Source organism: Acomys minous, assembly GCF_964271855.1.
Source record: "Acomys minous genome assembly, chromosome: 12".
NCBI lineage: Eukaryota > Metazoa > Chordata > Mammalia > Rodentia > Muridae > Acomys > Acomys minous.
The window spans coordinates 61,339,014-61,364,403 of record NC_140493.1 but is presented as its reverse complement, the minus strand read 5'-3'; the positions used below and the strand labels follow the sequence as shown (position 1 = coordinate 61,364,403).

Below are 25,390 nucleotides of genomic sequence, written 5' to 3'. Positions count from 1 at the left end.
CAGTGTATCGATCAAAGCCATGGCAATTGGAGGCTTCAGTGAGTACAAGAAACTACGAGATCAAAAAGGAGCTTCACTGAGGTGTCTGTTTACACTTAAGGGACAGAAGCGAGCACCCCATGTGGATATCACTGTGAACGGTACTTTCCTCACACAGGTTAGGGAATGAGACAGACACCTACGCCCAGCGTGAGTCGACAGTCATAATGAAAGTCATAACGACACGCCCTGGGTCTTCCTTCATTGCACTGCTCCTTGTCCCAACTCCACCATGTTGCTGTGGCCCCTGGTCTTACAGGTAGAGAGCAGAACACTTCATCCTTTAACTGAAGGACTCTGTACCACCTAGCTACATAGGGTGCTAGGAGACTGATGCTGTGTTCTTAGGAGCCGAGACAACCCGGGCCAGCTGGAAGCCATAATGTCCCCTCGGCCCATCATCTCCCTAGGCTTGGCTGGCATTACCCTAGGCTATTGCCCCTGGCAAATTCTTAGTCTATCAATTCAGATTTTTAAACGTCTCTGTTAAAACCTAAAGGCCTGCCTAGTGCCTGTGAAGGACAGTCCCCTTGGATATGATCTAAAGGAATTAGTCTAGTCTTCTGTTTCCATGTATTTTGCTCAATGGAATATTGCTTGAAATCAGCAGGTCATTAATCAAGACCTGGAAATCTCCTTTTACCCAAGAGACCTTGAATTGGTGGCATTTGGAATAATGGGTTTGACGCATACTAAGTTTCTAGCAAGGGACTGTGCATTTGCATTCCTCCTGCCAGGCTCAAGCTGAAAACAAGGAGCTGTCAGGACTTATAAAGCAGTCTCTCTTGGTTAAGGAGCCCTCGGCTACGTCATGAAGTCAGAACCCATGAGGCCTTTCCTGACCTCATTACTGACCCCTGAAGTTAAGAGGCCCTATGAGAATGCGCGGCAGGCAGAGGGATGCCTTTCATTTGTAACTGCCTTCCAGTTAAGTTAGAAAACGGTGGCCCCAGTGGTAAGGCTGTATAGCAGTTATGAAGTAAGTAGTGTTTTGATGGCTATTCTGAAGTCAAGAGTGTAGCCCAACCTCAACTGCAGTGAGAAATAACAGTTTTGCCCCTCAGTGTTGACCAAGAACCTGTTTGATAAATTGGGTAACCAAATAACTCAGATTCCTTGGACTCAAATCAAGGCCCAACCACTCAAAAGTTGTGTGATCTCGGGAAAGTTCCTTACCTTCTCTGTGTCCGTTGGCCTTGCTCATAGGATTATGAGGATTAAATGACCTCATATGGGTGGAGGCCTTTTTACAGTGCTCAGTGCATAATAAGCACTTGGTAGACTAGCTAGAACAGAAATCATCTGTTAACAATTACTTTTGTTAAATATTAACAGTGATAATACTGAATTGTTACAAAATAATTGTCTTAAGTTGGGAAAGGAGAAACAGGTCAGTAAGTAAGAGTGCTTGCTGTGAAATCCTGAGGACCTCAGTTAAAATCGCCAGCAGTCTTGTAAAACAGCGGGATATAACTACATGACCACAGCCCCACCAACAAAGGGGACATAACTACATAACCATAGCCTCACCAACAAAGGGGACACAACTACATGACCATAGCCCCACCAACAAAGGGGACACAACTACATGACCTTAGCCCCACCAACAAAGGGGACATAACTATATGACCATAGCCCCACCAACAAAGGGGACACAACTACATGACCATAGCCCCACCAACAAAGGGGACATAACTATATGACCATAGCCCCACCAACAAAGGGGACACAACTACATGACCATAGCCTCACCAACAAAGGGGACATAACTACATGACCATAGCCCCACCAACAAAGGGGAGAGACAAGCAGGTTGACCCTGGAGCTCACTGGGCCAACCAGCCTACCCAAAATGGTCAGTTTCCAGAATCTGTGAAATTCCGGTCTCAAGGAACTAAGGCACAGAGCACTAGAGGAAGACCCTTGACCTCCAAAGGCACCCCTCTCCCACCCCCACACAGAAGTGGGAACACAGAGAGGGGCTGATTCCCTTCCAGTTAAGTTTATTGGGCTATGTATGCTCTCGTGACAATGCTTTCTTCCCAAAATGTATCCTAATTTCCAGAACATTCCAGAACAGTCTCTAGTTTCTAGATCCTGACTTGTGAGCATTATTTTGATGAGTAAAACATCTAGTGCAAATGTCCCCTTGGTAAATAAAACATCATAATAAGGGTAGGGGTTCATTTTCAACCAGGAGCAAACAGCTCCAGACTGATGTTTTACCCAAGAGACCCTAAGCTCTGTCCTCATTGAAAGCTTTTGTTATTTCAGGTGCAATTGCTGGTATAGTTGATCAGCCAATGCAGAACTTCCAGAAAACATCTGAGACGCAGGCTTCAGCAGGACATAAGGCCAAAGGTGTCATCTCAGGCGTGGGGAAGGGAATCATGGGGGTATTCACCAAACCCATTGGGGGAGCTGCGGAACTTGTATCACAGACTGGCTATGGTGAGTAGGTTTAAAAAAAAAACCAGGCCAACTGAGGCCTTACTCATGAATGTGCATTCCTGCCCTGGTTCTCTTTCCCATGGGCAGGGAGTGAAAAATAAAATGGATACATAGTAGCTATATTTTTTGTTTCTTTACAGAAACAATGTTTATTTACAGAGTATGACCACTGTCAATTAGTAACATCAGTGAATAACTTCATATATTCATGCCATTTTTTTACAGTGCTATTAATAGATAATTAAAAAAAAAAAGTAACCGGCTAGAAATTTCAAACGGTATGGCAACAGAGAAAAGAATCACTTTTTCCTAGATGAATTGGGACAATCATTCTTAAGTCAAGAGGACATCTGTACCTGCTGACTGTGGAGAGCAGGAGAGGGCATACACGCTGATCTGATCTTTGGGAGTCATCTACATTTTCCAGTTCTGAGTCTCCTGACCAATGGGAGCAAAGGCACATGGTATGCAGCCCTTTCCCCAAGCAGACGCTGGAAGACCCAGCGGGCTGTGGCGGGCTGCCAGGACCTCTCCCCAAATGTGCCTGTGTACATGATGGTGTGAAAGGAAGCACCTCCCAAGCATATTTTCTGCAGTCTTGGCAGAGCACATTAAAGTCCTCTGCAGTAAACATGTGACTTGAATTACCTTTTTACTTAAGACTTGATGGTATCCTTTTGGCCATGCAGCAGGCAAACTAGCTGGCATTGCAGACCACAGGGGAGGCCACCCACTTGTCAGACAGCACACACTCTGTCTGCATCTGGCCAAGCGATCAGCAAGACACATTTCACTGTAGGCATCCTGTACTTCAGTTCTGACAGGACACAGCCTGCTCAGGGCACATATCCAGAGCATCCTTTGAGGGGCCACACTGACAGCCATGCTTTTGCTTCCCTCTCCACGTCAGTCTCCTGTTGGTGGCAGGCTCATTCCCGGGGAAACTGACAATACAAACTGCTAGAACTCAGAGGTGGAAACAGTTAAACTCTCCCTTACAAGAAAAGGTGGTTGTTTTGATACAAGCTCCAATAGGGTGAAAACTCTACTTCATAAGATGCTTGGGTTTTAAAACGCCACTGTCTCTTACTGCGTTTCCCGGGGCAGCTGTGTGTAAGAGCATCTCAGAGCGGAGCTTCACATGGCCTTTTTGGTTTCCATCACTCTTGTAAAACTTTTATTACCACACTGAAGGTTTTACAAACCACTAACTCTTAGTCTAATGACTATGCCTCGTTTATAAACATTTACAAGCCCTCAGAAAGCACACATGCTGTACCATCTTTGGTTCTGGAGAGTGTCTTTGGAGGCTTATGTGGCTGCTCCTGGGTGCCCTCATTTGGTACCAGGGAAAGCATGTAATAAACCAGAGGCCCCAAGAGCACTCATAAATGTATACAGAATCTTGTTTAACAGCTGGATTAACTCATTTAAATTTAAATACTATATCTAGGCAAACCATGTGCCTTTGTATTACTGGTTTTTAGTTTTGTTTCTTAGCCACTTATATAAGATATAGTAATACTGTATTAAGCAGCAAAGTCAAGAGATGCTGACTTTTAAATCACCTGTGTTTTAAATGACATATAAGATACTGTTCATGACCAGCTCTCCCAGGAGCACTATGCTTCCTCTAAGTCAGTGGTTCTCACCCTATGCTACAACCCTGATATAGTTCCTCTTGTTGCGGTGACGCCATCCATAACGTTATTTTCATTGCTGCTTGATAACTATAGTCCTGCTACTGTTATGAGTCTTAGGTATTTGTGTTTTCCAGTGGTCTTACGCGACCCCTGTGGAAAGGTCATTGAACCCCAAGGGGGCTGTGACCCACAGATTGAGAACCACTGCTCTAAGTGTTAAGTATAGCTAAGTAGGATCAACATGGCTAAGCTGTCATCTCATTCCCAGTCTGTACCATTTCATGGATAGCTGTAAGGTATCATCACTGTAGCATAGAACTCTTTTCCTGACAAAGTACTACAATTTCTTTGCTTCTCTTACCACAGGTATTTTACATGGAGCTGGACTTTCTCAGCTTCCCAAACAACGGTACCAACCAAGAGATCTGCAAGCTGACCAAGCTCCTAACAGCCACGTCAAATATGTCTGGTAAAATTCTTGAGCCATTTCCTGAGTTTATATTTACACTGTTCGTTGATAGACCCTGGCTTGCTCTCTCTGCTAATGGACATGTGTCCAGGGGAGACCAAAGGAACAGCTGTTTCTGACACCGGCATCTTGGGCAGTTCCAGGGAAAGGCCATATTTTCCCAGTTCATCCTGGATAGAGAATTCTGTTCCATGGGCTGATTGGGGGAGAACCACTCAAGAGGCTGAGGCCAGCCTGGTCAACACAAGGAGACCAAACAAAATCATCCCATCTACTTGGATCTCTTAAGGATGCACATTGTTTAAGTCTGGGCCTGCAACAAGGATCAAGATTCCCTGTAGAACCAGAGAGACACCCATTGGGGGTGTCATTCCTGATGGGAAGAAAATAGCTAAATGATGCATAGATTTTGAAATCTCTCCAGAATACATGTTCTACTAATCTGAATGAGCTTGGAAACTGACAATTAACATTTTTAGCCAGCTATAGTAAATGCAAAAATACTGTAATATTAAGTTAAAGTTAACAGTCCTCTTTGCCCTTGGTAAGGGCTGGTTTTTTGGTTTTTGTTTGTTTTTTTGTTTGTTGGAGGTTGGGGGCGGGGGAATGCTCCAATCATTTTTAAACAGTGAAAATTGTTGGGTCTTTCAGGCTTGGCCCTGACCTTACTTTCTTCTTTTTAAACAGGAAAATGCTTCAGTCTCTGGGTAGACCAGAAGTCCACATGGCCCTGGATGTGGTTCTGGTGAGGGGCTCAGGCCAGGAGCATGAAGGGTGCTTGCTGCTGACATCAGAAGTGCTCTTTGTCGTCAGCATCAGTGAGGACACACAGCAACAGGCCTTTCCCATCACAGAGATCGACTGTGCACAGGACACCAAGCAAAACAACCTGCTCACTGTGCAGCTCAAGCAACCAAGAGTAGCCTGTGATGTAGAGGTACGGTTCCAAACACAGGATGATCAGGGCTAGCTTTCAGGAAATTGAGGTACTCATCACTGGTACCTAGACATATAGACCACCAGGACAATCAGGAAGGATTGTGAGGGAGAAGAGGTGGCATTGCAGAAGGGACAGGAAAGCTCCCACCTACCTGTGAGCCCTTTAGAGAAGAGACAGGTCCTTGGGCTGAGCGACAGTGTAAATTGAATAAGGTTCCTACGACTCAGTTGCATGGGGTTGAGGAACTGGGAACAAGATACAGCAGTTTAAAAGGGAGTAGGCTAGTACAGTAGGCAAAGTAAACATGGGCTATTCCCAGAAACTGCAGTGCAAACGAAGCCTTTGGACTGTGCAACATGGGGGTGGCTACAAGTGTTGGGGTACATAACGCTGCTGAAGCAATGAGGGCCAAGAGGCTGAATCTGCAAACTGACAACACAGAGAGGTGGGGCTTTTGCTATTGTTTGTCTCCCCTTCCTTCTGATCTTTCTCTGTAACCCAACCTAAGATTTGGGGCAGACTTGTAGACTTCAGTGAATACACTTGTCCTGGTTCGTATTCTGCAGTTGTTTTCTTTTTCCCACAAGGGGTGACACGATCCTGTCCTGTAAATAGGGGTGCTTCCTGAGGATAGCTTAGGTTTGGGGGACAGCACTCTAGATGTGCGGCATTTACATGGAATGGATGCGAGTCAAGAGTACAGGCGAGCCCTGACCAGAGTGGCCCTGGCTTCCTACAGTCTAGCCTACAGTAAGCGATGAACCCACTGGGAACTGCTCTCTTCCTGTGTACCTCCCAGGTGATGGCCTGAACCCTGCATCCTAATTACCAATTTAAAAAAATTTTTAATTGCTTTTCCATGAGATGGAGGTGGTCCTTACTGGGCATAGAAGAGTGACAACCAAGGCTAAAAGCTGCCCCCTCCCCCACTACAGAACCTGCCCAATTCTTTCTTTAATGATATTTTTCCTGATATGGGATCCTGTCTCTCTCAAACACTATTTGGGTAGAATTATCTGAGCAGATGGAAAGCAGCCAACCACAACATCTCCTAAGATCTCTCTTGTTTCTTGGACGGTAATCAGTCAGGCTTTAAGCTGGAGCTTGGCACCGACACTGCACCGCTGCTTTCAGTTGATGACTTTCTGGGAATAAACAGGGGTCAGATGTCCAGGCTTACTTTATTAGATCCGCCAGAAATCTTCTGATGCAGTTGACAGTAAAACAGCAGTGATCTGGCTACAGGATTTGGCAAAGAACAATAGCATTGTCTTCAAGTTCTTAGTCCTAGGGAAACCTCCAAGGTCCAACAAGTATTTGGGACCAGTTTTTTTTCTCAGTTGGCACAGACATGCTTCAGATCTTCCACTGTGAGATTCATTCATCTTTACTGATGTTTAACTCTCATCCTCATTTGCATTTGTTTGAGGGGAGCAGGACTGACACCTTTTGTTTTTATGATAATACAAATCAGCAGCTGTAGAAGCTGTACTGGTTGAGGCTATGAAGTCACCCAAGCTAAGAGATGGAAGCATGAAGCTAATGTGCAGGGATGAAGGAGACGCTGAGGGCCGGCCTCCCAGAGGACCACTAGAGCACCAAGCTGCACGCCTGTCTCACGTATCCCCACTGCTTCCTCTGCATTGCTGTGTTCCATTCTCACCGTCAACTCATAACTCATCATCCTAGCCTTCCCATGGAGAACTGAGACTGCATGGCTTTTTGCAAGACCCTTCCCTGAGAGCTGTGATGCAACGTGTTTCAGTAGGAGGAAAGAGCTGTTGGAGGCACTGCTTTGACTGTTTCCTCCAGTTTTCCTGCTCAGATCTGAACCTCCTAACACAATCCAGATCCAAAGCCTGCTCGGGAAGGTTTCTGTTGTGAAAACCAAGAGCAGTATTTCAAGCTCTATGAAGTACCTTTTCACCTTAAGGCTAGAAACAGAACTCCTTTGAATTTTGGAAGGAATTAATTTGTAAATGACATCATTGAGTGTATTCAAATACAGCAGGTTTTGGGTTTTTTTTTTAAACAGCATTGCTTTTCTTGGTTAAATGCAGTCATTTTTTAGGGATAATTGCTTAATATGCCTGGCGCATTATTAAAATCCCCTATGAGAGGCTCAAAATGAGTCAGGAGGTCAATTTATTCCTTGGCCATGTTCCTTTCACAACATGGGCTTTCCTGTGCTGCTGCTGTTCAGGAGGAGCAATTAAGCCTTTTTGTATATTCCAAGCTCTCCAGCTGAATTCTGGCCCCATCAAATGATATCATCAGAACTCTGGCCTTTGCCTGGTGGTGCACAGCTTTCATCTGTCAATGACTCTTAGGGTTTTTTTTCCTTTTCTTTCTCAAGCTGAAAAATATAAGCAGGCTCCTTTACTACCTATTTTCTGTAGCTTTTTACAACTTTTTATACTTTTAGTTGCATTTTTTCTGGGCCCTGTTTAAATTCCTTACATTATGGCAACTCTGATAACTAACACAACCCTATTAAAATGTTTATAATTCTTCCAGAATGGCCTTGCCAATATTCAGTAGGTTTAAAAGAAAAAACAAAATAAACAAACAAAACAACAACAAAAAACCCTACAAAGTCAGTGGCTGCTAAAATCTACAGACCAGTGGCTGACTGAAAATTCCCCACTCGGCTTGATCTGCACACTAGATAGCTATGGGCCTTCAGGGTGGGAAGACTTTATAGTCCTAACTGCCTTTGATGGGTGCTTCCTCAGACAGTCTCACTTAAGAACGTAGGTAGTATATCTATCTAGTTCTCTGGAGCTCCACTGAAGATGAGCCAGACTTTTATGAACTATAAATGTAGTTTGCATCCTCCCTTTTTGCCATAAAAATTTCCCCTTCTTCTGCCCAGTTTTTCTATTTTTTCTGGCTTTAAATCCTAGTATTTATAAGAACAGAAAATGTTACAGTTCAAGATGGTGGGGATTTTGCTTTTAAAATGCTCTGCCCAAAGGAATCCTTCTCTGCCTTCTGTCAAATGTTGAGGCTCTGGGAACCAGGGTAACTCGTATCTGGGATGCTGGGTTGCACACTGACTACTTTTAAGCAGAGGAGGGATTTTTCTCCTTTGTTCCTGGGCTACTTGGTAAAAAGCAATGACAGATGTGTTAATAATTGCGTATTATCAAATCATTAGCTTTAAACTTGGGAATTTTATGCAAAGTGAGCCATTTAGTCAAAGCAGGTCGTCCTGATAGTGTTGTGAAGCTCTGGTCACATGTGGTAAACTGCAGCGCGTGGCTTCCCAGCAGTAGCACTGGCTTAGACAGAAAGGCTGACTCGAGGCCTTGGAGACACAGTGACACGTGCATCCAGGAAAATAATTCTGTTGGCAACTAATTAAGGAACCTTTGTTTTTGGAACCCAGATGGATGGTGCCCGGGAGAGACTGTCAGAACAGCAGTTTAACAGGCTCGTGGACTACATTGCAAAAACATCGTGTCACCTGGCCCCCAGCTGCTCCTCCATGCAACCGACATGTTCTGTGGTAGCTGTGGAGCCTCCCCCTGCCACTGTGAAAACATACCATTATCTGGCCGACCCACATTTTGCTCAGGTCTTCATTAGTAAATTTACCATGGTAAAGAATAAAGCCCTGAGGAAGGGGTTCCCCTGAGCCCCCCTTAAGGGAGGTGTTTGATTTCTGCTGTGCAACACAGAGAGTTCTAACAACATTCAACATGGACACAAAGCCAACACTTCTAGAGTTCTGGGCAAACAAACAAAACCAAACAAACAAAAATTCCAAATGGGTGAGGAACAAATGATCCACAAAATCCTATATATGCTGTATTCTTACCATACATAGAAAACTTTTTTTATTTTCTATGCCCTTTGCACAAGTTTTCACTCTAATTTCAATCTCTCAATGCCCTGCTCTATAGAAAAATGTGAACAGGCCCTAGAATACAGACCCAGAAATAAAACTGCACTGCCTCTGTAATACTTAGAACTTTGTTGTTTCACTAGTTGAATTTTTCACTTAACAATACCAGTCTTTTAGTAAAAGCATTGTACATTCCCCTCAAAGTCTGCATTCTGTTGATTTATGTAAAACAGAGTTTTAACTTCTCAGGTATATTTTGAAAAGTTTGTATTTTACTAAGCTACCAACAAGAACAGAACATAATGCTTCTAAGTTTGTTTGGAGGTGAATTAACAACACCAACACTAAGGCTAACACTAACATCAGACCACATGCTCTGTCAGCTGAACTGACTTGATAAAGCAGGGAGGTAAGTCTTACTGTTGGCTAAGGACTGTTTAACATCTAAGAAAGGTTTTGATGCGCAATCTGGAGTCACCAGCTATCTTATGGTCTCGTGTCAGATCATCCACGGATGGCATTCACGCACAGACCTGCAGCTGCAAAGTTATAGAAAGTAAGGCAGTGCCATTTCAAAGGCCAGTGACCCTCTGCTGGCCTGGCACACATCCCTACAACATCACTCTTCCTGGGAAACAACTCACTGGTGGACAATTCAAGCCAAATATGAAAACCATCTCTGCAGTTAGTCTGTTACTCATTTAGGAAAATAACACTTTTGTGGACCTCAAGAATAATTATTTTTAAGAATGTAAATATGTACTGATTCTTGTATGGCTTATGGTAATTTTACATATTGCTAAGAATTATTATATAAATAATAAAAGGTATTCTTGAATTACTGACCATGGATAAATGTGTTGAGTTTTTACTTTGCAGGTTTTCACTGGTAGCTTATTTTAATACAGCTAACTCACCAAGTCTCACGCAAGTTAACCAGTAAGAACACCTACTGATCAAGCTTGCCTTTTCCTTTCATACACTAGATACGGCACAGTCATAGAGCTTACCCAGGATGCACAAGACCCTAGGTTCAATGCCTATATCACCAAAACAAAAAAAGAAAAAAAGAAACTAGGTTTGCATTAAATAAATACAGCCTTGGTCACAACAAAATCTGAAGTATAGAAAGGTTCTAAAGATACTTATGAAAAAACTCTTCATCATCTTTCAGACCTTTCTGTAAGTACGCAGTACTGGTTAAGTGTTCTTCTGGATTAGATACGCAGTCTCATTCCTCATACATACTGCTTATTCATTAATACCAGCAATTATTCTAACAGCGTGTCAACTGCCTGTTCTTTCTGGTGACAGAAACACTACCAAAGAGTAGCAATGAAATCAAGGACAGGTTTTCTTTAAAGAGTTGCCATCTCACCATGTGTTCCAAGCTGACTGGGAACGAGCTATGCTGGCCTCCAACTCAAGGTTCAGAGACCCACCTACCTCTGCCTCCTGCAGAGACAGACTGTATTGATACACCAAACCCAGAAGACCAAAGCCAGGACCAAATAATTGCAGGAAGGCGTTATCTTTATAATGGTCATCCAGAGGTATAAGAATACTAGGTTAGCCAGGTGTGGTGGCGCAAGCCTTTAGTCCCAGCAGTGGGGAGACAGAGGAATCTCTGTGAGTTCAAGGCCAACCTGGTCTACAAAGTGAGTCCAGGTCAGCCAAGGCCACACAGAGAAACCTTGTCTTAATTTAAAAAAAAAAAAAAAAAAAGGACCTGAATTATCAACAATAACCAGGCAAAGACTTACTGTCCATATAACTGTTAATTGTTTATTGGGAGAAACCACTCCTTAGCCCACATATTCATGTTTCACAGTTCAGGAACACAGGTCAGAGAGGAACTTCTATGGAGCGCAATCCAGAGAGCTCTACGGAGAGAAACACAATGGCTATGTTAATGTGGCTCGGTCGCTATCATCCGTGAAGCCTGTTCCTACTACTCTTCACTCACCCTCACCCAGTTCTGGCTCCCTGACCACCTGCCTAGCTCCTATCCTGGGCAGACCGTAACTTCCTCTAATTTCTTTCTTTTATTTTAGCAACACCCATATACATTATTTATATAGCTACAAATATAGATATAGATACACACACACACACACACGTTTTTTGTTTTATTTAGCAACATGGCATCTGCATGTTGTTCTTTAAATTCTTAACTTTGAATAATGTTTTTATGTCTCTTGGTATCAGTGCTAAAAGATCTTCACAGTTAATAGTATGATACAAATAATTCTTTTTTTTATTATTCTTTTTTCCCATTTTTTTGTTTTTAAAATAATTTATTCAGAATACATCCCAATTGTTATTCCCTCACTTGTATCTTCCCATTCCCCCTCCCTCTTTCACCCTTTTCCCCTCCCCTAGGTCTGTGACAGAAGGGGACCTCCTCCCCCACCATATGGTCACAGCCTATCAGGTCTCATCTTGGTAGCCTTCCTATTCTTTCTCTGAGTGCCACCAGGCCTCCCCACCAAGGGGAAGTGGTCAAATACGGGGCACCAGAGTTCATGTCAGAGCCAGTCCCCGCTCTCCACACGACTATGGAGAATGTCCTGTCCCTTGGCTAGATCTGAGTAGGGGTTCAATGTTTACTGCATGTGTTGTCTTTGGTTGGTGCAGCAGTTTGAGCAGAACCCCTGGGTCCAGATCCGCCTGTCATGATGTTCTTCCTGTAGGTTTCTAGGACCCTCTGGATCCTTCTATTTCCCCATTCTCCCATACTTCTCTCACTCAGAGTCCCAATAGGAAGTCCTCACCTCTATCCCAATCTCCTGGTAAGTGAAGACTTTCAGGGGACATCTCTGTTGGGTTAGTGTCCAATTATAAGTGAGTATATGCCATGTGAGTCTTCCTGAGTCTGGGTTAATCACTCAATATGATCCTTTCTAGTTCCACCCATTTACCCACAAATTTCGGGATTTTCTTGTTTTTAATAGCCGAGTAGTATTCCACAGTGTAAATGTACCACAGTTTCTTTATCCATTCTTCGACTGAGGGACGTTTAGGCTGTTTCCATGTTCTGGCTATTATGAATACGGCTGCTATGAACATGGCTGAGCATATGTCCTTGTTGTGTGGTGGAGCACCTTCTGGATATATTGCAAGCAGTGGAATAGCTGGGTCTTTCTTGAGGTAGCCTTATTCCCAGTATCAAAAACTCAAGTGACAGCACATGCTGGTGAGGATGTAGAGAAAGGGGAAAACTTCTTCATTGCTGGTGGGAATTCAAACTTGTACAACCACTTTGGAAATCTATCTGGTGCTTTCTCAGAATACAAATAATTCTTACTAATTTTCCAATTGATGGAAAAATAAAGTTGTTGGGGTTTTTTGGTTCTTTTTTTTATTATAATGATAAATCAGCAGTAATACTCTGGATACTTATTCAAACAATACCAGGTGCATGCACTAAGAATGCCTCCCAAAGGGCTAAGATACACACTAGGTATATTAGTACAAAGTATAACAATACGCTTATAGTTGCTAACCTGCCACTTGGTGAAAAACTGAAAACATTTCCTTTAGAATCAGCAGGAAAGATGTCAGTTCTTGCCATTTCTATTTAACACAGTACTAAAGATCCTAGTCAGAAAAAAATTAGTTGAGAAAAGAAACTACACCCAAAAAGGAAGTAAGTTCAGTCTTTTTAGGTACCATTTTATATGTAGAAAATTCAAATAACACAAGAGAAACACACAGATTAGAATGAGTTTTGCAAAGCTGCAGGTCATAAAATCAGAACACAGTAACAAAAGAAAATGAAAACAATTCTATTTATAATTACTTCAAAACTAATAGAACACTTAGGAATAGAGTTGAGCAAAAGGTACAAAGCACTGCTCAAAGACATTGCAATATTAAGATGTCCATATACTCCAAGCAGTCTACAGATTTAATGTAATCCTTACCAAAAACCAACTATCATTTTTGGTAGAAAAAGAAAAGTCAAGGCCAGGTGGTGGTGGTGCACGCCTTTAATCCCAGCATTCGGGAGGCAGAGGCAGGAGGATCACTGTGAGTTCGAGGCCAGGCTCAACTACACAGAGAAACCCTGTCTTAGAAAAAGAGAGAGAGAGAGAGAGAGAGAGAGAGAGAGAGAGAGAGAGAGAGAGAGAGAGCCACTCTAAAATGTAGAGATTCTCAAGGGTCCTAAAATAGCTTAAAGTATTGGGGTGGGGGTGGGGTGGAAGACTCATATTCCAAAACCCACTGTAAAACTATCATAATGAAACCAATGTGGTCCTGACATGATAAAACATAAACCAGTCTTGGGTGATGGCTCAGCATGGAAATGCTTGCTATATACACAAGGATATGAGTTAAAATCCAAGCACCCACCTAAGTCAGGCATGGCTGTGCACTGAAGGAGCAGAACTGGGGATCTCAGGTGCTCACTGGCCACCTGGTCTAGTGAAAGATTGTCTCAAGAGACCAAGGCAAGAAGCAACCGAGGAAACACCTGAGGGTCCTTCATTCAAAGGTAAAGGGCAATGTTTTGAAAATAATTTTGGGATGAGTTATGTGTATTCTAAAGGATGAGGCTGGATCTTTCCACTGCCCCATAAACAAACATTATCTTCAAATGGAGAGAACACTTAGAGCTACGACCTTTTATTTTAGTTCCTCGTACTGTGGTGACCCCAACCATAAAAGCATTTCATTGGTCCTTCATAACTGTAATATGGCTACTGTTATGGACGGTAATGTGACTATCTGGTGACACCCCAACAGGTCGTGACCCACAGGTTGAGAACCACTAACTTAAGAGGTATAGCTACATTATAGTGTGCATTTTCTACACACCATCTCTAGCACCAGCAAAAAAGAATCCAAGACATAAAAAGGATTAAAAACATAAAGACTCTTGAAAGAAAGTTTTTAAGATAACAGATGTGACAATGACTCTGATGACACCAAAGCCAATGAAAATAAAAACGAGGAACAACTCATGTGAAACAAGATTTAAAGGGAGTCAGGAGAATTGAATGCAAGAATCCCCAGAACCACTGGCCATGCGGTTAAAATCCAGAGTTTGGATCCCCAAACCTAGATAGAAATCAATGCCAGAGAGACATGGTGGCTCCCCTGCAATTCCAGCGCACGGTGTAACCTGGTTAGCCATACTGGCTTCAGCAGAGGGCTCTGGCTTCAACTGAGATCCTGCCTCAAGGTAGAAAATGATAAAGGAGTGCTCTGCTCTCATTATTAACCTTGGAACTCACATATCCACACACATATGCCCTTACACAAACATGCATGCAGACACACACCTAAATACATATATACATGAAGGGGAAAAAAATCCCCAATATGCCCAGAGTATATACAAATGGCCAATAAGTATACGCATCACTCAAAACTACCTATCATTAGGGAAGCTCAAATCAAAACTGCCATTAAGTATCTCAACCCTATTTAAGATGTTTAAATAGGCACTACCCAAAGAAAACCAAGTAGTAAGTGCTGGTAAATATGTGGAGAGAGTTGAAGCCCTTGAGCACTGTGGAAGTGTGAAATACTACAGCCACTAAGGAAAACAGTGCTGATGAAAAATACAGTTATCATCTGCCAATCCCAGCACCGACAGGCAAAGACAAGCACACCGACAATGGGCAAACAGAATAGTATATACAGAAAAGAGGGCGGGCGTGTGGGGCACATCTGTAACCCCAGGAGATGGTTCACAGCCGGGCTCACAACTTGCTGAGACTATTTCTCAAAAATAAAACATTTTTAAAATTTAAAAAAGGCATATATGTATGTATGTATGTATGTATGTATGTATGTATGTATGATAGGATGTAGGCAAGACAGTTAATGGTAGAACGCTTGCCAAGTGTGCACAATGCTACAGGCTCAACTCCCAGTAACAACATACAATGGAGTATTTTCAGCCTTAAAAAGGAGGGAATTTCTGACAACATGGTAAAACAGTATGCTAACAGAAATAAGCCAGTCACAAAATAACAGATATGGCCAACAAGATGGCTAAATGGGCAAGAGTACCCGCTGTGCCGCCTGAGTCTAAGTCTGCCACCCTAAGCGGGATCCCTGGGTACACCCCTAACCCTAATACCAGGTAGAAGAGAAGCAACTCCAGAATTTTCTCCCCACATTCCCATAGAGTAAACAAAAAAAGAAGAACCAATTCCACAGAAAGACAAAAATAATGTGGGCAACTCATAAACAGTAAGTACTAACTGTCACGGCCTGGGAGAAGGGCACGGGGCACTTTCCTAGACAGTGTCAGCTTCCTAAGAACTTACGATTACTGAGCCGTACAGTTAAGATAGGTCAGATTATTTTCACTTGGCTAGTTAGAAACATTCTTTACACATAACTTCAAGTAACTGTATTACCTCTGCATTCAGAAATCACTTCGCACTCTGAAAGATACCAGCCTTCCTCATCTCTTCAAAATCTTTCATGGAATCATAATTTCTGTAGAAATCCGCATACGCCGCCTTTCTGCGGTCAGCCACGCCAATCTAAAAAGTAACACAGCCCGTTATGGTGCTTACTTTTCATATTACTAGAAATACCTAAAACCAAAATAAACTAACAACATATCTGTTGCTCTTTACTGAAGCCTCTATTTCCTAAGACAAGGGAAAGGGTGCATAATGAAAGGAAGGAAGTCTCCCGGCAACCATACAGCAAGACGGTGCCTGCTTCCCTAGGGACTGACTCCCCCTACGCCTGGGTGAGCTTGTGTGTCCGTATTTGTATGTGTTTGGTAGGAAAATTGCAGCAGTTAAAAGAAATTATAAAATAAATGAATAGTTTCCTTCTAGCAAACCCTAAATGCGACCTGCTGAAACGTGGTAACATATCCGGGCTCAAATTAAGCAGAATGTAAATTTTAAAGAACCCTGAAACAGATTTAAAAGATGTAAGAAAGTGATGAGAAATCTGGGGAATTATAACTTTTACAAGAACTAAAACATTTTGCAAATGAATTCAAATGAATCCAAAAGTGCCGACTGATTACTTCAAAGAAAGGCTGCCAGTTCAGCATCAGGGAAGAGGAGGCCAGGCAGAGCTATGTTCATGGTCCTTGGCTTCCACACACAACAGCAGCACACAAGGAATGGCGTCTCAGAGAGCAGGCGGAGCTAAGGCATCTTATCAAAGGCTTATCGATAGCCACAGCTGCCACTCGGAGATCCAAATCCATGTCTGGGCTATGGCAAAGATTTAGTCTCCACAAAACACTGCTCAGTGTATCTTGCCAAGCTCAATCTCACCCTGCACATACCACAGTACAACTGCAAGTACCAATCCACACCGGTAAGGGTGCTACATAAATGCAAACTCATGCTGTCTCGTAAGTGGTACACTAAGTACCAGGAAGTTTTATTGCTCCTCCTATTCGAACCTCCCATTCCCTTGAACAAGAGGAAGGCTCCTCAGGACACTGACTACAGTTTGCTGAAGCCCCTCACTGTAGTAATGGTTAAGTTAGTATCTACAGGACGAAGCCAAGCAGCTGCTGTGTGTGAGGCTGGTTTAAATTCCTACATATAGGCTTTAATTATAAGCCTTCTGTTAGATGATGCTTAAAGCCAAAGTAACAGATTTTGCATTCTTTAACCACACCCAATGATTTTATAAATCAATTCTGGAAAAAAAGATTGCTTACATAACAGTCTTAAAAGATTTGAGAAAAGAGCAGAAAATCCACGGAGATAAACGGATTTAAGTTGTAGAACCCTAGAGATGCGAGAACTGGGAGCTCTCCCTTGTGCTTCCATCTGTGAGGATTTGCATCTGAGTCTAGCATCTTTGGCCAATGAGCTATACTGAGGCCAAACTGTTTTCAGGAAGACAGCAAGGCTTTAAAGAAATCTGAGTCAAAGAAAGGAATTAAGTCCAAGGAGAAACAAGAGAAAAAGGTAGTGAAATGAACCTCGCTATAGTGTGAGTTAGGCAGCTAAGAGAAGGTGGCAAGGAGGAGCAAACAGAAGCCTCGGGCATAGAGACACCGCTGGATTTAGCAGACAGCTCCTAGGATTACACAGGGATGGGGCCTCTAGGGGAAGGACAGCCCATGCCTGGGCTGGAGAGGTCAAGGTAGAGGGCAAAGGGCAGGACTGCCAGCCATGCCCAGTACAGGATGCTGGGAGAACCTGGAGGCCAGGTCCCTTTTGATATGTTATACAGGCAATTCCGAAGCTTGTCCTAGGTTTGAAGTAATTACATTTGGAAATAAGGTCTTAAAAGTTCACAATTACAGCAGGGTGTGGTGGCGCAGGCCTTTGAACCCAGCACTATGGCGGCAGAGGCAGGCGGATCTCTGTGAGCTCCAGGGCAGCCCTGCTCAGTAGGATATGCCTTCTAACCCCAGCGTACAGGAGGCAGAGGCAGGCAGATCACAAAAGCTCCAGGCCAGCCTTGTCTAGCCTGGGTTATCATAAGCCCCTATTTCAGATTAACAACCTGTGAGAAAGCAGCAAATGTCTGTTTAAACCACTCAGCCTGGTTCTTCAACACAGCAAACTAACAGAGCTTCATGTGAAGATAGGGGATGGAGGGGGGAGGGGGGAGGGGGACGGGGGGGGAGGGGGACGGGAGGGGGGAGGGGGACGGGAGGGGGGTGGCTCAGCAAACTACATAGGGCCTGAGTAGTTCCTGTCACATTGAAGCTCATGGAAGGTAAAAGGAGAGAAAACCTTGAAGACGAAGAAAGAAAAACAAAAACAAATACTCTTAACTAGGTGTAAAAAATAAGTGTTGAAAAATAACAGCCTGCGACCTAAAGCACAATCTGGCAAACACATACCTTATAGGAAGCCGCAACTCCCAGGGCCACAATGAATGCGCCCACAATGTGCATCCGCAGACGCCTGGCCAGAAGACCACGCATCTGAGGTTTCGGCAGCACACTGGAACTCATGGTGGTGATTACCTTTACAAGTAAAAGAAAGGAAAGAAAAAAACAGAAAACCTTACAACAGGGTAAGTGACTGAGTGAACTCTTCATGCACGACGTATTTTAGCACCCTGACTCCCGCAAGGTTTCCGAGTCTTGCCTCGCTGCTCCGCTCCAGTACGCAAGCAGCAACCGATGTGCAAAACGCACACGGAAGTGACCCCATCCACACACAGGCACAAGTCTTTGGCGACAACTAAGGTCACTGAGGCTGCGGGGCTGGACGCGCACCGCAGCCGCCACCTGGGATCACAGGAGCGGCCGGTCCGGAGCCCCCCAGGCTTTCACACCAGGCCGACCACACACCCGTTGCCCCCCAACACACGTCCCCCCCCACGCCCGTCCCCCCCACGCCCGTCCCCCCCCACGCCCGTCCCCCGACACAGCCGTCCCCCACACACCCGTTCCCCTCAACACCCGTCTCCACACAGCACACGCGTGCCCCCCACATCCGTCCCCCGGTGCCTGCGCCGGCAGCGGCCACCCCGCGGTCCCCTCGGCCAGGCCCAACAACAGGTCAAACGACCCAACCAAGGTCATCCGGCCGCAGCAACGGAAACCGGGCCCGGCCGTCCGTCAGCGAAGCCTGAGGCTCCGCGAAGCCCCTCGGAGGCCCCGGCGGCGCCCAGGGGAAGGCGGCCGCCGCCAGAGCCCTCCCGACCGCCAGGCCCGCGGCCTCCCGAGGACGCGGCGGGGACGATCGCGGCCACGCGGAAGGGAGGCCCGCGGCTCCCCTAGGCTGGGCGCGCAACACGTCCTAGGTCGCCGCCCCCACGAGAACCCCAAACCGCCGCTGTCGAGCCCCAGGGTCCCTAAAGCCACCAACCTCGCCTCCACACCAACGTCCTTGCTGGTCACCGAGAAACGGCGAGCCCGCCAGCAGCGCGCAAGCGCGTGAGTCGACGGAGGACCCGGTGACGGTGGCCGAGGGAGTTCAAAAGTATGCAAACGCGTATCCAACCTGTCATAGCTGAACTGTATAAGTGCTGGTTTGCCTTGTACTTTTCTTCTAGGTGCGACACTGAAAGCGAGCCTTGACTACCTAAGAAGATTTCTCCAGTAAATCAGAAATAGGAATTAATATTAAGGAATTCATAATATAGTTCACTTGTGGGGTAAATTTAGTATATTCTATAAATGCAGTACATCCTCTTGTCGACTGAAAAATGGGCGCAGTAAGGAAACCAAAATAGCTTCTGTGTGGGTGAGAAGGGAAAAGTTTACTCCAAAGTGCAAGGGGAAAGCAGAGGGAAGTGATGTGAGGAGCGGGGAGGGGGAGGAAGCCAGCGTGGCAAGCATTTTACTTTTTAAGCCTCATGTGTCAAAACTGTGCTATCCAATAGAAGCACAAGCCAACACAGAGATAATAATTTTCTAGTAGTCACATTCAAAAAACAAAAAGAAACAAGAAAATGTTAACAATCCATTAAAACCAATATATTATTAAGCTTTTGTTTACATTTATTTGGCTTTTTATTTTTATATGTACATGTAGAGGAATTTTAATTCAGAACATGGCCGTTCGGCAAGAGATCATATCGAAAGATGATCTAGGTCTGTGTGATCTGGCTGGAATACAACTCACCCATGGCTTTAATCCAGAAGACAGAGGCAAACAGATCTGAGTTCAAGGCCAGCCTGGTATAAAGTAAGTATCAGGTATATAAACGCATAGATCCAGGCATGGTGGTACATGCCTTTAATCCCAAACAATGAAGATAAAGTTTGTTTGTAGAGGGAAGCACCCATGTTTGAAGTGATGTCTTAAGGTGTGACAGGAAAAGTGACAAATCATGCTGGGCATGGTGCCATTTAGTAAATATATATATATACATATATATATGTGTGTGTGTGTGTGTGTGTGTGTGTGTGTGTGTAATGTTTCATACAGCATATGCTTACAGCCTGCTTTTTTTAACATAACAATTTTATTTATTATTTTTTAAATTATGTGCATGAGTGTTTTGCCTGCATATAATTCTGTGTATCACACGAGTGCCTGGCACCTATAGAGGCCAGAAGAGGGCATCAGATCCCCGGTACTGGAGTTACAGATGGTTGTGAGCCACCATGTGGATACTGGGAATTGAACCTGGGTTCTCTGGTTCTCTAAGGCTTTCAACCACAAAGCCATCTTTCCAGCTGCAGCCTGTCTTTGACTTAGTAGTGGCTTAAATTTTTACTATGGCAAGGATTATTGTTACATTACATTTTTCTACTTCAGTGTGTCCCAAACTTGGTCATGTATCTATAGTTAGAAAACAAAAACAAAAACAAAACAAAAGATGTAATTTTAAAGTGAGATATATTAGATTTCTATTGTCATTGTAACAAGTTGCCTCAACTTTATTGGCTTTAAATAATACACATTCATAATACCATTGGTAATTTAAAAACTAGACCAGGGGCCCTACTTGAATCAAAGCTTGCCAGATGGGCTACATTCCTTCTGGAAGGTCTAAGGGAGAATGTGCTTTCTTGCCTTTTCTTGCTTGTAGGCACAGTCTACATTTCTTTTTTCCCATGTTAGTCCATTTCCTGTTACTATAATGAAATGCCTGAAACTGGAAACTTTATAAAGAAAAGAAAATTATGTAGCTTGCAGTTAAGAAGGTTCAAGGCAATGGCACAATCACTATCTGCAGCTTTGATGGAGGCCCTCTTGGTTCCATCACACAGTAGCTGGGGTCACGGAAGCACAGGTGAGAGAGGAAGCACAGGTGAGGAGAGAGATCACGCGATAGCACCACAGAATACCACAGAGAGATCACATGATAGCACCACAGAGAGATCACATGATAGCACCACAGAGAGATCACGTGATAGCACCACAGAGAGGTCACATAATAGCACCACAGAGAGATCACATGATAGCACCACAGAGAGATCACATTGATAGCACCACAGAGAGGTCACATGATAGCACCACAGAGAGGTCACATGATAGCACCACAGAGAGATCACATGATAGCACCACAGAGAGATCACGTGATAGCACCACAGAGAGGTCACATGATAGCACCACAGAGAGATCACATGATAGCACCACAGAGAGGTCACATGATAAGCACCACAGTCAGACCAATAAGCAGGCCAGGGTCGGTCTTTTGTAACAACCCCTTACAAGATCTGGCGAGGCTCCAAAAGACGGATTCAATTCCTTTTAAAGGCAGCTACCCCAGTGACCTCTACTGGGCCCTACTTCCTCACAGTTCTACCACCTCAACACAGCCCCCACTGGGGACCAGGAGTTCCAGAAAAGTCAGGGACACTCCATATCCATGACAGTTCTTGAGTCTTTTATTTACTCCCCCTCTTCTGTTTTGGGGGGCCACATTTACCCTATATGGATAAGAGTAATCTCCCTATTGCAATACCATCTAATTTCACATAAAACTCTGCTTCCGAGAATTCCAGGATGGCAGGGCCTATCCCGCACTGTATCTGATCTACCACACAGAGACCAGGGATCTGACTGGGAACCATAGACTGCAAGAATTGGAGAACACTAGGTAAGTGGAGTCCCGCACAGTGCAGACACTGGCGGGCCTGGACCCAGATCAACCAACAGCCCACAGAGGACGGGAGACCAGTGCCCAGACTCTGGACAGGAACCCGCCCACAAACTACAGCCGGGCTCTATAACCCAAACTTGATACATGGGACTGAGCTCTGGGCAGGGAAGCACCAGAGCTCCTGGCCTGGGGAAATCTCAGGGAAATGGGTGTATCTGTCCTCAGAAACCCCCTACCCCTCACCAGTCCACAGAAAGCCCAGGGACCACACGGAAGCCCAGGCAGCTGTGAACATGTTATTCAGCCACAGTGGCATGGTCTGAACATGATTGGACAGGAACCTAGCTACCAGCCACAGCACACTGTGCCTACACAATTGGGCAAATCTAACCTAGCCTAGCCAGGCTCCGCAGCCTGGCAGGGCCTCCCACACTCTTGGGAGAGGTTGTGCAGCCTTGATGGGTCAGGACAGATAAACAGCCGCCCCAACTAATGAGAATTGAACCGCCACAGTTGCACTATCTGAACGGGTTGAGGCAGGAACCTAGCTATCGGCCACAGCGGTCTGTGCCTACACAATTGGACAGATTGAATCTGGCCTAGCCAGGCTACATAGCCTGGCAGGGTCTCCCAGACCCTTGGGAGAGGCTGGGCAACCCTGAGACGTCAGGACAGAAAACTAAACAGCGGCCCCAACATAGCAGGACTGAACCACCTCAGGTGCATGATCTGAACAGGACTGGGCAGAAGCTTACCTTTGCTGACCTAGTGGGGAGCCTAAGGTGTGGAGCAAAGTCTCCTGAAGTGGAAACCAGGTCACCTGCCTGTTCCAGGGAAAGATTCCCTGATCCCCACAGGCAAGGGCACTCGACCTATAATCACTCACCAACTATCCACTCTCAATGATCAGTGAAGGACACCAGAAGCTACCTCCCAACATCAGCGACAACAAGATGACTAAAGGCCAGTGTAAGAATGCAAACAACAAAAACTAAAACAATATGGCATCTCCAGATCCCAGCTATCCCAAAGAAAGCAATCTTGCGAACTCAAACACAATTGAAATACAAGAAATTAGTAATGAAGACGATAAAGGAAGAAATGAATAAAATCCATAAACAAATGCAGGAAGATGCAGCCAAACAGGTTGAAGACATAAAAGAGGCCTATAGAGAGGGACTGGAAAATTTTTCAGGAAAACACAAATAACCAGATGAAGGAAATCAATAAAACAGTTCAAGATCTGAAGGCCTATAAAAAAAAAAAAAAAACCACTGGAAGAAAATCAGGCATATACAATCAGATGAAGGAAATCAATAAAACAGTTCAAGATTTGAAGATGAAAATGGAAACAATGATAAAGGCACAGACAGAAGAAAAACGGGAATGAGAAACCTTAGAGAAGAAAGCAAGCAACACAGAGGTGAGTTTCTCTAACAGAATCCAAGAGATGGAAGAACGAATCTCAGAACTAGAAGATACAATCGTAGAACTTGAAACAACCATTAAAAAGAAAGCTAAATCTGAAAAGTTTTAGCATCCAAGAAATCAAGGACACCATGAAAAGATGAAACCTGAGGATAATAAGCATTGAGGAAAGAGAAGATGCCCAACTCCAAGGCCCAGAATGTATCTTCAACAAAATCATAGAAGAAAATTCCCCTAATTTAAAGAAGGAGATGCATATAAACATACAAGAGGCCCACAGAACAGCAAATAGAATAGACCAAAAAATAAAATCTTCCTGCCACATAATAATCAAAACACAAAATATACAGAACAAAGAAAAAATATTAAAAGCATCAAGGGAAAAAGGCCAAGTAACATATAATGGCAAACCTATCAGAATTATACCCGACTTCTCAGCAAAGACCATAAAAGCCAGAAGGGCCTGGACAGAGGTCCTTCAAACCCTAAGAGATCACAGATGCCAGGCCAGACTACTATACCCAGCAAAATTATCAATAACCATTGATGGAGAAAACAAGATATTCCATGACAAAAACAAATTCAAACAGCACCTATCCACAAATCCAGCCTTATATAACTTACTAGAAGGAAATTTCCAACCCAAAGTGACATGCTCCAACTAAAATTGCAAGGGAAAAAGATAACTACACCATTGCAAAAATATAACCATACAAACACTCTACCACAACCAACATCAAAATCAAGGGACTTAACAGTCACTGGTCATTAATATCTCTCAACATCAATGGTCTCAATTCTCCAATAAAAAAGCACAGACTAACTGAATGGATGCATAAACAAGACCTGACATTCTTATGCATCCAAGAAACACATCTCAGCCATAAGGATAAACATTACCTCTGGGTAAAAAGATGGAAAAAAGGTATTCCAAGCAAACAGACACAAGAAGCAAGCTGGTGTAGCCATTCTAATATCTAATAAAATAGACTTTCAACCAAACTTAATCAAAAGAGATAAAGAAGGTCACTTCATACTCATCAAAGATAAAGTCAACCAAGATGACATCACAATTCTAAACATCTACACTCCCAATAAAAAGGCACTCACATTTGTAAAAGAACTATTAACAGAGCTTAAACCACACATTAATAGTGGGAGACTTCAACACCCCACTTTCACTGAAGGACAGATAGGTCATTAAAAGAGAAAATAAACCAAGAAATAATGACACTAACCAATGTCATGAATCAAATGAATCTAACGGATAGCTATAGAACTTTTCACCCAAATACAAAGGATTATACCTTCTTCTCAGCACCCCATGAAATCTTCTCCAAAATTGATCATATAGTAGGTCACAAAGCAAGCCTCAACAGATTCATGAAGATTGAAATAATATCTTGTATCCTATCAGATCACTATGGTCTAAAGCTGGACTTCAACAAAAAGCCTGCACACACATAGAAACTAAACAACTCTCTACTTAATGGCACCTGGGCCAGGGAAGAAATAAAGAAAGAAAGTAAGGACTTCCTGAAATTCAGTGAAAATGAAAGAACAACATACCCAAATTTGTGGGACACATAGAAATGGGTGCTAATAGGAAAATTCATAGCACTAAGTGCCTTTATAAAGAAACTGGAAACATCCCCCATATAAGCAACTTAATGGCACATCTGGAAGCCCTAGGAAAAAAGGAGCAGAAACATCAAAGAGGAGTAGACGTCTGTAAATAATCAAACTCAGGGCTGAAATCAATAAATTAGAAACAAAGAGAACAATTCACAGAATCAACCAAACCAGGAGCTGATTCTTTGAGAAAATCAACAAGATAGACAAACCCTTAGCCAAACTAACTAAAAGGCAGAAGCACACTATCCAAATTAACAAAATCAGAAATGAAAAGGGAGACATAACAACACCGAAGAAATACAAAGAATCGTAAGATCCTACTTCAAAGGCATATATGCTACAAAATTTGAAAATCTAAGGTAAATGAACACTTTTCTTGATTGATTCCACTTGCCAAAATTGAATAAAAATCAGATAAACAAACTAAATACTCCTGTTTCTCCTACAGAAATAGAAGCAGTCATTAATAG

At 43.7% G+C, this 25,390-nt stretch overlaps 2 protein-coding genes across 5 annotated transcripts in view; one reads left to right on the top strand and one right to left on the bottom strand.

The window, feature by feature from the left end:
* Positions 1–10,235, top strand: part of VPS13B (vacuolar protein sorting 13 homolog B) — a 517,649-nt gene extending 507,414 nt beyond the window's left edge. For both annotated transcript variants that reach the window (XM_084803053.1, XM_084803052.1), the window contains exons 59-62: positions 2,314–2,490; positions 4,500–4,602; positions 5,290–5,539; positions 8,934–10,235. In XM_084803053.1, coding sequence (XP_084659179.1) covers positions 2,314–2,490; positions 4,500–4,602; positions 5,290–5,539; positions 8,934–9,182 — 779 coding nt within the window. In that variant the 3' untranslated portion in view covers positions 9,183–10,235. The remainder of the gene's footprint in view (positions 1–2,313; positions 2,491–4,499; positions 4,603–5,289; positions 5,540–8,933) is intronic.
* Positions 10,236–11,151: 916 nt separating this feature from the next.
* COX6C (cytochrome c oxidase subunit 6C) overlaps positions 11,152–25,390 on the bottom strand; it is a 161,895-nt gene continuing 147,656 nt past the window's right edge. The window contains exons 2-5 of one of the 3 annotated variants that reach the window (XM_084803086.1): positions 19,174–19,193; positions 18,193–18,318; positions 15,770–15,898; positions 11,152–11,275 (exon numbers count right to left, since the gene is read on the bottom strand). In XM_084803086.1, coding sequence (XP_084659212.1) covers positions 15,785–15,898; positions 18,193–18,306 — 228 coding nt within the window. In that variant the 5' untranslated portion in view covers positions 18,307–18,318; positions 19,174–19,193 and the 3' untranslated portion in view covers positions 11,152–11,275; positions 15,770–15,784. Of the gene's footprint in view, positions 11,276–15,769; positions 15,899–18,192; positions 18,319–19,168; positions 19,323–25,390 lie in introns of those variants that run through there. The other 2 variants (XM_084803084.1, XM_084803085.1) reach the window with 2 other exon arrangements.